Source organism: Epinephelus fuscoguttatus, linkage group LG23 (assembly GCF_011397635.1).
Source record: "Epinephelus fuscoguttatus linkage group LG23, E.fuscoguttatus.final_Chr_v1".
In the NCBI taxonomy this organism is placed as follows: domain Eukaryota; kingdom Metazoa; phylum Chordata; class Actinopteri; order Perciformes; family Serranidae; genus Epinephelus; species Epinephelus fuscoguttatus.
Window position 1 is genome coordinate 16,452,322 of NC_064774.1, and position 14,132 is coordinate 16,466,453.

General features: G+C 42.7%; 1 protein-coding gene across 1 annotated transcript in view; it reads left to right on the forward strand.

Annotated features, from left to right (window-relative positions):
- arhgef40 (Rho guanine nucleotide exchange factor (GEF) 40) overlaps positions 1-9,765 on the forward strand; it is a 68,180-nt gene extending 58,415 nt beyond the window's left edge. The window contains exons 26-27 of the mRNA XM_049568416.1: positions 3,245-3,288; positions 5,670-9,765. Coding sequence (XP_049424373.1) covers positions 3,245-3,271 — 27 coding nt within the window. The 3' untranslated portion in view covers positions 3,272-3,288; positions 5,670-9,765. The remainder of the gene's footprint in view (positions 1-3,244; positions 3,289-5,669) is intronic.
- The last annotated feature ends 4,367 nt before the right edge of the window (positions 9,766-14,132 follow it).

Here is a 14,132-nt window from a genome sequence, read left to right on the forward strand (position 1 = left end):
AGATTTTGTCGCTCCCCAAACACCAAACTCAGAGCAGCAGGGAGCGGGGACTGATCGTACTTACTTCCTTTGTAGAGGAATATACATTCAGAGCCTGCAGGTGGATGCTGGGCTGGAGCGAGGCCTGTTAGAGGAGCGGGAAATGACAGCATTTCCCAGGAAGTTTAAAAAAGCAGGATTGGAGAGAGTGGGCTGATGAGACAGAGAGGAATCTTAAAGAATAACTTTCACTTTCAACTTCACTCAACCTTGAGTCAGTGATGTAGGAGGCCCAGCAGTCTGTGCTGTTGTCATAACAGAGACCGCTATCAAAATAAGTTGTCGTAACTGCTTATGTCATCTGAAAAGCTGTGTGCTTTTCTTTGTGTCTGTGTTGAATATGTGAAAAATGGTGTTGTGTGTGGGTTGTCTTGTGACTGACCCAAACCAAACCAAAAAACACTCTGCAGGGTGTGACCCTGTGGGTTAGGAGTTACAGGGTAGCGGTAGGATTTTTCAACCTGGACCATATTTTATCATGTTTTTGTGTCTGAATGAGAAATGGGAAAAATATATTTTTAAATTTGTCTAGTATTGAGCAATAGCACTGCAGGCTGCAGCATAACCACTCGGAGCATGTGCGTACCGTCACTTTAAGTCCACTAAAAGTGCCTGTTTTTGCCACTGACAGGCTCAGATTGTTTTTCTAACTGTCTGACAACATTATGGGAAGGATCCCTACAGAGATACCTTTTAGTTTAACCAGGAAGCAGCCTCAAAATCGCTATATTGTTATAACCACCAGGTTCCATTTAAATAAACAGTAATTTGAATAGAGCCAGTGTATTTGTACATTTGAGTGGGTGAATTAAGGCCCCCGATCTTGCTCTAGTTCCGAAAATGTTGAGGCAGAAGGTACTTGCTGTAGCTCTGGTTGAGGGTGAGAGGCTGTCAGGAAGTCGTTTGTTGGCCGCAGGGAAACAGAGATCTGTGTGGGTACATGAGACCCTAAAAAAGAGGGTGGATCATGGGGAGTACCACCAGCTGGTCCAGGAGCTTCTCTTCCATGATGGCCGTTTCCAGGCATATTTTAGGGTGACTCAGGGGCAGTTTGACAACCTGCTGTCTATTTTCGGGCTATATAGCTCTGGGTATCCAGCAGCTGCTACCACCAGTTTCTCCTCCATTGTTTACCAGCTGTTAACTAGTTGTCGTGACAACCAAAGAAGGCCCGCCTCTCAAATCATCCCACTGGACAATGGGAAAACAGATGACGAAACAAGACATGACGTGAGGTGTTTTCCGCTCTGAGTTAATTTTTTGTTAACTTGAGTTCGGAGTGCTTTGGCAAAAACGCCTGGCATCTAGAACGTAGAAACACAAGGCACGTCGCAACGCAATAACCGCGAGCAATTACAAAAGGCCGTCTCTAGCTGCTAAAACGCTTTGTGTGATCACGGCCTTAGGGTTTATTTCAACCAAACTAGAGTTGGAACAGTAGCGATTTCAGGGCTTTTTCTGGTTAAACAAAAAGGATCTTTCTCTTTAACATAAAGGTCTTTCTCAGGAGGGATCCTTTCCATAATGTTGTCAGACAATAACAGTCTGAGCCTGTCAGTGGCAAAAACAAGCACTATTAGTAGACGTACATTGATGGTGTGCACATGCCCCGAGTTGCATTGTAGCCCATTTGGTGGCTGCTGGCTGCAGTGCGCTCACTCAGTTGTGGACCAATTTCAAAACTTGTTGTTTGCATCAGTCACATAAGCCCTTTTTAGATAGGATCTGTGCAAATTTGCAGGAAAGCCCAATCAGTCTTTTTTCAGCATTGGCAGTATAAAAACAAAATCGGGGAGTGCAGCAAAATGCCACCTGCCTACTTTTGTTTACACAGAATGCGCCTTTTTCGGGGCAATGGGGGGCGTGAGCAAGTAACAAAATGTGTAGCTCAGCGTGTGATGTAAACAGTGGCGTGGGAGGGAAGCCGCGGCTGGTCAGTCCTTCGGCAATTCTCTCGTAAGTCGACCCGTTCTTCACCGTCCCCGTCATCTGACGGTTAATGGCCTCTTCGTTTGCGAGGACAAGGAGGGTGCGCAATTCCTTGTCTCCCCAGTTGCTCATCTTTACAGTGTCTGTCAGGTTTGCATTTCCCTCTTGCTACTAGCTGCTCACTAATTCCTGCTATCAGCTGTTTCCTGTTTATCCACCCCAGTGGCTCGCACATGCGGCGTTATCAACAGCTCCTCCCACAAGTCATCAACAGCCCCTCCCGTTGCGGAAGGCCGCCACGGTCTGTTTAAACTAAAAGGGTTCCACCAATATGACTACCCTACGAGGCGAAAAATTGGGCACCTTGGATCAACTCGCCAATCCGCTCACAGCTTGCGGCAAAGCGGCCCAGCGTTTGCGGAAAATCTGGCAGTGTAAAAGGGGCTTTTGACAAAACATGAGCAAACAGGGTCCATGTTGAACCTCAACATCCCCAGATCAAATCCGCCTGTTCTCCGTCTCTTTCTCTCTCTCTCATTTCCTTTCATCTCTCTACTACTGCTGTTTAACAAAGATATAAAATGCAAAAACGTCTTGTCGTTCGTAGGTATTCTTTCAATTATTTCTGCCTCCATTCGATAGCGGACAGTACAGGGGAATGGACGAGGACAGAGGGGAGGGAAAGCATGGACAGCATGAAGCAAAGGTTCCTGACTGAATGTTGTAACTCAAATGTCCCTCAGCTGCTGTGGAACTGCAGCTATCTGAATGTAACCTATGTCTGAGATTAGTGGCGTCATTGTGCAACAGCTGCTACAGTTTCAGAGAGGTGATTTATATCAAAAGGTGTCCTTCAAACAGCACAGGCATCTCTATATATTAGTAAAGTGAAGACAGTCAGTATGCATCTTCTAAGCTGTAAGAAAACAGCAATACCTGCCTGCCATCTCCATGGTAAAGTTTAAATGAATTTGCTCTGTGCACACACACACTGATGCACACACACAGACAAACACACACACACATTCTCTCAATCTCCTTATCTAGCAAACAGAATATGACAGATTGGCAAACAGACTGCGCTGGGAACAGATTGACAGACAGACGGACACACGCAGCCCAAACAGATAGGGCAAACACACAGACAGCGATACGCACATATTCAACAACAGAGGGAGGATTGCCGCTTGCGCCCGCGCACGCTTTGGCACGCGCACACACTTTAGCACAGCATACAAAAATGTGACTGTTTCTGTTTTTCTTTATTCCTCCTCAGAGTCAGTCTCCCTCCACAGCTGTGTAACTGTCATCTCAATGAGAGTAAGTTACTGTTTTTTTTATCGCACCTTTCTTTCATCTTATTTCCCTCTCTGTTGCTGCTCTCTTTATGTTGCTGCTCATGTCACCGCATCCCTGCATCGCTCACTTTATGGTTTCCCACCTTTTACTGATTCTTCTTCACGGAAAGAAATCACAAATGTATCATGAAGAATGTTTAAAGGTACACTACGCAGGATTTTCCTAAGAATCTCACTTATGACCCACAAGAAGTGTGTGACGGCGTATTTATCTGCAGAGGCTCGTCTGCCTGGATTTTCTCCTTATTTTTATTTATGGACAGTTTCCATGTTACTTCCACCTGTTTTCATAGGAAACGTACATGTTAGAGCCGTTTCTAGCAAGTCTTGGTTTCCTGTTACTTAAATGCGCCACCTGACTTGGCATCTCAGGAACCTTTCATTAAAGGCAGGTGTGCTTAAGCAAGTGTGGAGCGTGGAGGACGCTACAGGGTAACAATCTTTAACTACCGTGTTATTGGTTAATCTTTTTTTATTGTTTGATGAAGTCGTTTAATACCCTATTGATTTGAACTTTTTTGTTTAATGTGACAGTCAAGACAATCAGTTCATAGCATCATCTTCAAACTCTCCATACATCCTGCAAATCAGTCAACTCTAAAACCAAACGAAGCACCTGGGTCATCAAACAGTCAGTACGTTTACATGCACAGCCTAATCGAGCTATGCTCAAAATTTCAATTTTGGTGTCTAATTGGACTTCTGTCCTTCTCCCAGTTTACAAGCAACTGAGAAAATCGAATTACTGACAGGAACATGTCCTCATCCTCAACACTAGGTGGCGATATGCGTCGTTTCAGCGGGTTAATATGGCCCCGTTTCCGGTTAACCTATTACGTCACTTAAAAATAAACAACTGGAGTCAGGCAGCAGACCGGCATTTTCGAACAACAGCAAGATGGATAATCGTACAGCTTTGTTCATCTCATACGTAATGTACACATTACTGATTGTGCAGATAGGTGCACGCTATCCCTCGTGGTCATGGTGATTTCGAGAGGCAGACAAGAACGCTGTATGCTGTTGGAGGGCTACAACAACAGCATGTCTTGTCTGTTCCGGGGTCATATCATGCATTGTCTAGTTTAACTCCGATTACGGCGTATACATGCCGGAGGAAATCGAATTCCAATCCCATTATCAGGGTGTCTTAATCGGAGTTGGAGAACTCCGATATTAGTTGGAGTAACACATTTACATGCACTTCAGTTGTCCAGTTATAGTCGGATTAAGGCAATAATTTGTTTTTTTCAAGTGTCATGTAAACGTACTCAGTGAGTAAGACTAAACCAAAGACAGTGAGTTCATCATGGCGTCCTTGGGCGGCTATTTTCGAACTTATCTGGAAGCTGCAGTAGTACAGTTTCTGCTCATTAGATGCATACGGTCTTTTGAAATATAACTAATGTTTATTTCCTGTGCAACTAAACTATGTTTTCGGGTTTAAAAAAACAAAACATCATGGCTTGGCATACAGGAAGCAAACAGCAGACTCCTGGGTGAAAGTCCAGTGTTTGTTGGACCCATCCACCACCCTTCCCGCTTACCCTATAGTGACTTTCCAGCTCCTTAAATTAGGACTTTGTCCGGTGGCGTTTCAAACTAAAGCCAAAAGTGGTGTCTCACACTCCTTTTTTCATCGGTGTCTGACGCAGAACTCACTGACCAAGTGTTGGTATTTGACGACTTCAGAATGAGAACATGTTGTGTCTGGACTTTATAATTAGATAGAGACCAGGTAGTAGCATCATGCATCCAAGCTAAAAGTAGGCGTGTAACGGCGTGTAACCTTGATGAGCTGCCTGTCAGGCTACTGTTTTTTACCAAACCCAGGTTTCTTTAACAGCACATCATAACCTTTTCCAGCAGCGTTTGAGTCACCAAGCCTGGGCATTTTTTACAAACCCCTCCCTGCTTTTCCAGCGGATTTTGTACCACCAAATGTGGGTATTTCAAGCTACAACATGATCGACCAAACCAAACCAAACCTTCACAAGTTCCATTATATCCATCATAAAACAATGTGCAAATGTGATCTGTGTTGTGTGAAAATGTACAATACAAACATTTTTTTCTGGCAATTAGGTTGAAACGAAAATCATTCTAGGGTTAGAGTTGGCCCAGTTAGCTTGCTAAAGTATTGGTTTTACCATTACAACAAATGTAACCTTCAGGGTACGCACTAGCAGTGTAGGGAGGGGCCACATTTGAATGTTGTGTTTACAGACAGTGAGAGACAATTCCTGCATAGTGTACCTTTAAAGTTCATGCAAAAAATCAGACATTTTAATGTAAAAATGTAATAATTTCTTTTTGTCTTGTCCTGTACCTTTTTACAATCAGAAACTGGACCCTGGACTTTTTGAAGCTTTAAACATCTCCGTTCCACCTCTGGGCACGCCAAACTGGACTTCGAGGAGCAAGAAGACAAAAGAGAGACCCTCAGACTCTATTTGAACTTCTCCCACATGCTTCCTCTCCTTCCCTTTTTCCCCCCTCATGCCCCCTTCGCCTCATTAAAACAAATAAAATGCCAGCAGATTAGCCGGAGCAGCACTACTGCACTGCTTTCCCTGCGTTTGAAACCTCCCAGCTCTGATATGAACCCCCGAAAGAAAAGCTGCCACCCAAAAAAAAAAAGGATCAAAACTGCCCTGTTTAAACCATGACAAGCATCAGCAGGGCTCTCTGCACTCCGCCATTTTGGATCTGCCAGTCTCAGTTGCTGGCAGAGTCATTGACACCAAAGGCACTTCAGCCACACAGTGCGGCCATTGTCTGCCCCGCGGCTCCCCACTAGGCCAAACCACTTGGTCTGAACCACTGACTGCCTGGCTGGCTGACTGTACGCATCACATGCTCCAGCATCTGATAATAAACAGGAAGTAATATGCGGGGCGTAAATCCACCGTAGGATTGCAGATTTAGAATGTATTATGTACTTTGTCATTTTCATAACGCTGAATGGAGTACTGTAGGCTTTTTTCTTTTTTCTCCTGCCTGTGTAAAAATGCGTGGCATAGGCTAGGTGTGATTGCATCTATGTAAATGAGGCAGGGGTGGTGTGAGCATGCACACACACAAGTACACACACAGCGTCCCTCAACACATGCAGTCATTCTTATTGTTATAAGACAGTGGAGCTCTATTCACGCTCACGTGCTCACACACACTCACTGTGGCCGTTTTAGAGCCTGGTACAGTGGCTAAATCAACATCAGGCAAGGTTACATCTGATCACATACAGAAAGCATTGCCTTGATAATGAACGTCTTACAGTTTCATATCCAGCTGTTTGTTTAAGCTAATGATGTATTAACAGTGGCAAGGACAAAATGGTATTTAGTCTCCTTTAAAGTGTAACTTATGTCAGCAACATGAGCTTCTTGGTGCCTTATATGTGTACTGATAATGAATTTAATGCTATACCGTTTGATATAAGTACCATATTCTATATGCCAAAGGTATAAAATGGGTGTTTGTGCAATGTTTATTTGTGTACAAAGAGGTATTGTTGTTACATTTAATCTGAGCTTTCCTGACCTCCATGAAATGGAGAAAGGTGGATATGATATTCGATGTGCTATATTCCGGTTTTTACTGGGTTTTGTGCTTACGGCCAGAAGACATGAACTACATCTGATTATTCCTGAAGAGGTAATTTACTCAGATCTCACTTCTAGGTTATTTCTCAGAGGAAGACGGTGTTCCTAGAATGCCCCAAAATGTTTCTTATCAGCTTCTGGATGTGAATATTTGGAGCTGAAAGAAAACAATTTGAACAAATTTTAATGATTGCTATGATGTCGGGGGATTTCTTCAGCGTGCATTTTAAAGGAATAATATCGCATTTTGGAAAACATATTTTTGTGCTGCCAGGAGGTAGATGAAAAAATGGTACCACTCTCATATCTGCAGGTTAAATATGAAGCTAACACCAGCAGCTGATTAGCTTAGCTTAGCTTAGCTTAACTTAGCATAAAGACTAGAAACGGGAAAACAGCTAGCCTGGCTCTGTCCAAAAGCAACAAGCTCCTAAATACTTTATGTCAAGTTGTTTAATTTGTAGAAAAACTAAAACAAAGAGTGTAATCAACAAATTGTGGTTTTATGGGAGGTTAGGGCCAGACTATTTCCTGGCTGGGCACAGTAACTTCCTGGAGTCTTGTCGTCATTGTGAAGTTGTCCAAGAAAGTCCTGTTATTTGCTCCTGAAAAACTACGCAGTTTTTACAGTTTCTTTTTTTTCTATAAAACAATTGAAATATGTGTAATTTGATAAAGAAGACTTGTAGGTGGATTGTGACCTTTAAATATAGCGGTGCTAGCGGTTTTCCCTGCTTCCTATTTTTGTGCTAAGCTAAGCTAATGGACTGCTGGCTGTAGCTTTATATTGCTATTACAGATACAGAGTGGTCAATCTTTTTTAAACCAACTCTTGTAAATAAAGTAAACTAGCATATCTCCCAAAATTTTGGACCTTTCCTTGAACTTTTCTTTAAACTAATGGAACAAGCGTTAGAAAAATAGGTTACACTTGCAAAATAGCAGCTTCAATATTTAGAAATATTTAGAGCTTATCTATGATTCAGAGGTTGTCTACATACAGCTCTCAACATGGAGGTGGCTGTGCAGACAGCTAGCAGCTAACGGTGCTAACAGTGCTAACAACAGTAAGGGTGATGACAGAGCATATCTATGATTCAGAGGTTGTCTACATATGGCTCTCAACATGGAGGTGGCTGAGCCAACAGCTAACAGCTAACTGTGCTAACAACGGCAATGGCGCTGACAGAGCCTATTATTCAGAGGTTGTCTACATATGGCTCTCAACATGAAGGTTGCTGATCCGATGGCTAACAGAGTTAGCAGCTACCAGTACTAACAGCGCAAACAGTGCTAACATCAGCAACAGTGATCACAGTGCTTATTTGTAATTCAGATGTTGTTTGCATATGGCTCTCAACATGGAGACGGCTAAAACCAACAGCTAGCAGCTAATAGGGCTAACAGTACTAACAACGGTAACAGTGCTGACAGAGTTGATCTATGATTCAGAGGTTGTCTACATACGGCTCTAAACATGGAGGTGGCTGAGTCAATAGCTAACAGCTGACTGTGCTAACAGTGCTAACATTGCTAACAACGGCAATAGTGCTGACAGAGCTTGTCTATGATTTAGAGGTTGTCTACATATAGCTCTCAACATGGAGGTGGCTGAGCCCAATGGCTAACAGCTAACAGAGTTAGCAGCTACCAGTCCTAACAGCACAAACAGTGCTAACATCAGCAACAGTGATGACAGTGCTTATCTATAATTCAGATGTTGTCTACATACGGCTCTCAACATGCAGGTGACTGAGTTGAAAGCTAGCGGCTAATGTGGCTAACAGTGCTAACAATGGCAGCAGTGCTGACAGAGCTAACAAGTGCCGTTTGAGGGCAGAACAGAGGGGATGGGATTAGCTAGCCAAAGATACTCACACAGGGACTCATTATGCACTAACATGCATGTACAGCCAACCACAATTACGGAGAAGCTTGGATTACAACACTTACAGAGGAAGCGTGACTTCATCTTTGCTCAGGACGCCGTTACTCAAATATATCTTTACATAGCAAATAGTAGTTTGCTAATGCTCTGAATATCATATAGAGCTCTGTGACCTTTACCTCTCTGACAGACTCATACATGTGACACTGCTGAGTTTTATTCAAACTCAGAACTAATAGAAATTATAGTGAAGATCCCATATGCATCAACATTAGTGCTGCATGACATATTTAAATCTGTCATTTTATATTTATGATGCAGGCAAAACAAAAGGTATCAATATTTCATATGATGATGTAGTTCATATTGTATGACAGTAAGCACACAGTCAGTAAAACCAATCATCGCATGTGCATCGCTATCAAACAATATCACGCTTAAGGTACAATACGAAACCATCAGGTAGCGAAAGCCAGCAGCGGTGGCGGTGGCGGGAGGTCAAGCCCGCTGTCTGCAGACAGCAGCAGCAGTTTGCTGCCGTTATCAGATTTAGCACGTTTCATATCTGCATTCAAATTCAAAAATTGCAAATGGCTATTGAGCCGTTTCTGAATCAATATGTAATTTGTTGGCTTGGAGAAGGCCCGTACACTTCATGGCCTTTAGCTGTTTGGTACATTGCGTTATATTGGAAGCAATGTAATGAACACCATCTTTCATTCTTACTGCAGTATAGATTGTCATATGCAGAAAACCCCTCACTTTTTTGTGGCGGCGAGGCAGTATTAATGTATAAACTTATTCCTCTTGCTCTTTTCTTCTACGACACACTCTCCCTGATGTTTACATTTTTTTGGAAGGAATGTGGAATGTTGGAAGTGCATGTTATGCTTACTTGATAATTGTACTGTTATTTTTTACTTCTCTGTGTTGAATTAAAACTGGATGCAACTTCCAAACGTCTCTGAGGGGATTTAAGAGGAGAAGGAGGGAGGGTTAGAGGTTGTGCGAGTGCCTTGTAGCAGGTCTAACCTCAAAATGAGGCCTGTAACCTCGTGACCTTAAACCCGCTGTAATGAGTGGGGGTCTCCTCTGTGAGAGCCAGCTGTGCTGCCGCTTCCACCGGGCCTCACAAAAAACCAGAGTGATTAGATAACTACAGTACAGCGCCATATCAAATAGTTCCAGGGATCAAATTCTCTAAAGGAGGGGAGGGCGGTTTGAGAGCACAAGTGTGTGTGTGTCCATCTGTGCATGTGAGGGACATAGAGAGAGGAATGAGAGATAAAGGGTGGGTAAAGAGGAGGAGGAGGAGGTGGAGGAGGGAGGGGGAGGACAGGAAGGGGCAGAACTGAGGGAGAGAGAAAGGGAGCGACAGAGGAGAAGGACAGGAGACAGTAGGTGGGAATGATGGGAAATGAGCGAGGGCGAAGGGGCAGACAGACAGAGAGGCACAGTCAAGGGGAGAGCAGGAGCGCGAGGGGGAGAGGAGGAAAAAAGAGAGGAAGAATAGAGAGGGGGGCTTATAGAAAGAGGGAGACACAAAGTAGAGTTAGAACTTTTTTTTTTTCCTAATGGAGAGAACTAAGAGAGGAACTGAGAGAGCTGCAGAATGGATGAAGGAGAGAGAGCGAGCGGGGTAAAAGGGGGGATGTTGACAAAGCAGCGAGACTGTGGCGAACAAAGAGAACGTGAAGAGAATGAGTCGGGGGAAACATCAAAGGGATTTTTCAGGCCCGGTTACCGGGACAACAGACATTTGCATGCGATTAGCTTTTTACATCATATTAAGAAGGGTTAGGGTGAGGGAGGGAGGAGGGGAGGGGGTGATGGAGGGAGGGAGGTGGAGGGAGGGGGGGGGGGCAGGGAACTATAGATCATACGCACACACACTGTATGAGATAGTGAGAGAGGGGAGGAAAAAAAAAGAGAAAGAAAAAGAGGGACGTTGGTCATCTCACGCGGATAAACTGACTTATAGGCAGCCAGCCAAGCGTTTCTTTTGTAAATGAGAGTGCATGTTGGAGGGAGATACAGTAATATGCCGGCACAGACATTTTGGTGAAGGGAGGTCAGAGCAGGCAGTGGTTTTTTTTCTGCTTTGAATACAAGTTTGACACAAATGATTTAAAGCACTGAGGAACAATCTGCCACCAGAGTGATCTCTTAAACAAACACACGGGCACTGATTTCAGCTTTACAGCATGATTTGAGCGTTTTATTATCACATTATTGAATCAAACTTATTGATATTTTTTCACAACGGCAGACCAGACTTGCATTATAACAGACTAGATCAAATATAAAAAGAGTGTGGAAGCAGATGTGATGATAAAATACCCACATATGTTCTTTTTTTTTTTTTTTTAACAAAACTAAAGGATCGAGTGTTTCTTTTTGGGGTGGAGGAATGATCCTACTTCTTAAGTTACATAAACCATTTAAAAACCAATTGGATAAGCAGATTAATGTGTTGTCACGAAGCTGAAAACAGCAGCTGACATCCTGGAAATTCATGGTTTACACAGGAGGGTGCATTAAACTATTAATATATAACATTCCTGAAAATAACCACATAAAACTGATCATAAAAGACAACACTGATTGTTACCAATACATCCCAAAATTCCATTATTAACCTTATTAACCCTATACATGCCCACTGTCTAGACACAAGTATGTATATTTGTTGTCCAAAATGCACCCACACTACACACAGTTAATGTATGAAAATATGAAAACTACATAGAATTGATCATAAAAGACAACACTGATTGTTATCAACACATCCTAAAATTCTTAATAACTCCTTACATGCATGCTTGTACATGTATACATGCTTAGTGTCTAGACACAGGTATATTTGTCGCCCAGAATGCAGCCACACCATGCAATAATTGATATATAAAATATGGAAATTACTTAAAATTGATCAAAAGACAACACTGATTATCACCAGTATGTCCTAGAATTCCATTATTAACCCTATACATGCCCACTGTCTAGACATAGGTATGTATATTTGTTGTCCAAAATGCACCCACACTACACACAGTTAATGTATGAAAATATGAAAACTACATAGAATTGATCATAAAAGACAACACTGATTGTTACCAATACATCCCAAAATTCTAATTAACCCCTTACATTCATGCTTGTACATGTATACATGCACAATGTCTAGACAGAGGTATGTATAATATATTTGTCGCCCAAAATGCACCCACACCACACAATAATTGATATAGGAAAATATGGAAATTACTTAAAGGAGCTATATGTAAGAAATCTAAAGCAAACAGTCATAAAATCCTCCTAATATGTCACAGAGACTAAGGAATAATGTTCATATAACATACTGATCTCACCGACAACAATAGTACAGCCAGAATATTCGCATTTTAAAAAAAAAATTTACAGTCCGCAAATCATGTTTATATTTTGAATTTGCGTTTTGGCCTGTTGCGCCACCCACCGCCATCTACCAGTCACGCAGTCAGTAGAGTCTCAGGATCAGTTACAGTTACGACTGAGCTACAGCAGCACAGCAGCTGCATTAGCAGTGTCCCGGTACATAGCATTAGCAGCCGGCTCCTCCTCAGCTGTATCCCGGCAGCAGCGTTCGTGGAAAACCGAAGATCAAGGACGCGGTGACGCAGCGACGCAACCCTGCCACGGCAGCCGCCCGTAGACTAAAAGATCAGTCTCCAGTGTGCCGCTGTCCAGCAACCTCAAATCTGTAGGGGAGGGGGGGCGGACACGACTCGCAGCAGTATTTTGAATTTGAGTGCAGTAACCATTTTGGCCACATTCTTACATACAGCGCCTTTAAAATTGATCAAAAGACAACACTGATTATCACCAATATGTCCTGGAATTCCAATATTAACCTTATTAACCCTATACATGCCCACTGTCTAGACATAGGTATGTACATTTGTTGCCCAAATGCACCCACACTACACAATAATTGATATAGGAAAATATGGAAATTACTTAAAAGACAACACTGATTGTTACCAATACATCCTAAAATTCCAGTAATAATCTGTACATGTATACATACTCATTGTCTAGGCACAGGTATGTTTTTCTGTCGCCCAAAATGCACTCACACCACACAAAACTTAATGTATGAAAATATGAAAATTACTTAAAATTGATCATAAGACAACACTGATTGTTATTAATACATCATAAAATCCCGATATTAATCCTATAAACTACATATGTGCATGTTTGTACATGTATATGTGCTCAGTGTCTAGACACAGGTGTGTATAATATATTTGTTGCCCAAATGCACCCACACTACACAAAACGTAATGTATGAAAATATGAAAATTATTTAAAATTGATTATAAGACAACACTGATTGCTACCAATACATCCTAAAATTCTACATTTATTCATGTATACATGCGCAATGTCTAGACACAGGTATGTACAAGCATGACATATTTGTTGTCCAAAATGCACCCTCACTACACAACAACTGATGTATGAAAAAATGAAAAATCACATAAAATTGATCATAAAAGACAACACCAATTGATACCGATATATCCTACAACTCCAGTAATAATCTTATAAACCCCACACATGCATGCTTGTACATGTATAACATGCACAGTGTCTAGACACAGGTATGTATAATGTATTTGTCGTCTTAAACGCACCCTCACTACACAATAAACACCTTGTTGTTTGCACTCACACAGTGCATACATCACACTGTCATAAAAAAAACTGCACCTCACACAACCTTCCCTGCAATAATAAAAGCCATTAAACATGTTTCTATGGGCACACACCCTCCGGCGTTTTACACATGTAATATTATCCCGCCACATCTCTCCTCCACCTCCTTTCTTCCTTCCTTCCTTCCTTCCTTCCCTCGCTCCTGTCTCTCCATCAATCCACGTCCCCCCCTCCCTCTTTCCTCTCCATCTCCATCCCCATCTCCATCTCCATCTCCATCTCCATCCCCATGCCTTTCTCTCTCTCTCTCCCCCTTTCTATCCATCCATCTTAATCTCCACCTCTCCCTCCTTATATTTCTCCTCCTCCTCCTCCTCCTTTTTTCTTTCTCTCTGGCCTGCTCTCTCTTTCTCTGTGAGTGTGTGTGATGCTTCAGTGCCCTCTGTATTGTGGCTGCATTGTGCCAGTAGGCGTCGCCGCGACAGCCGTTGTCACGGCAGCATTGTGATGGGGGGGTGAAGGGTGTGTGTGTGTGGTGGGGGGGGTGATGGTGTGTCTGTGTTGGGTGGGGGTGGGATGGCGGGGGGGTGGGAGTGTATTACAGTATCA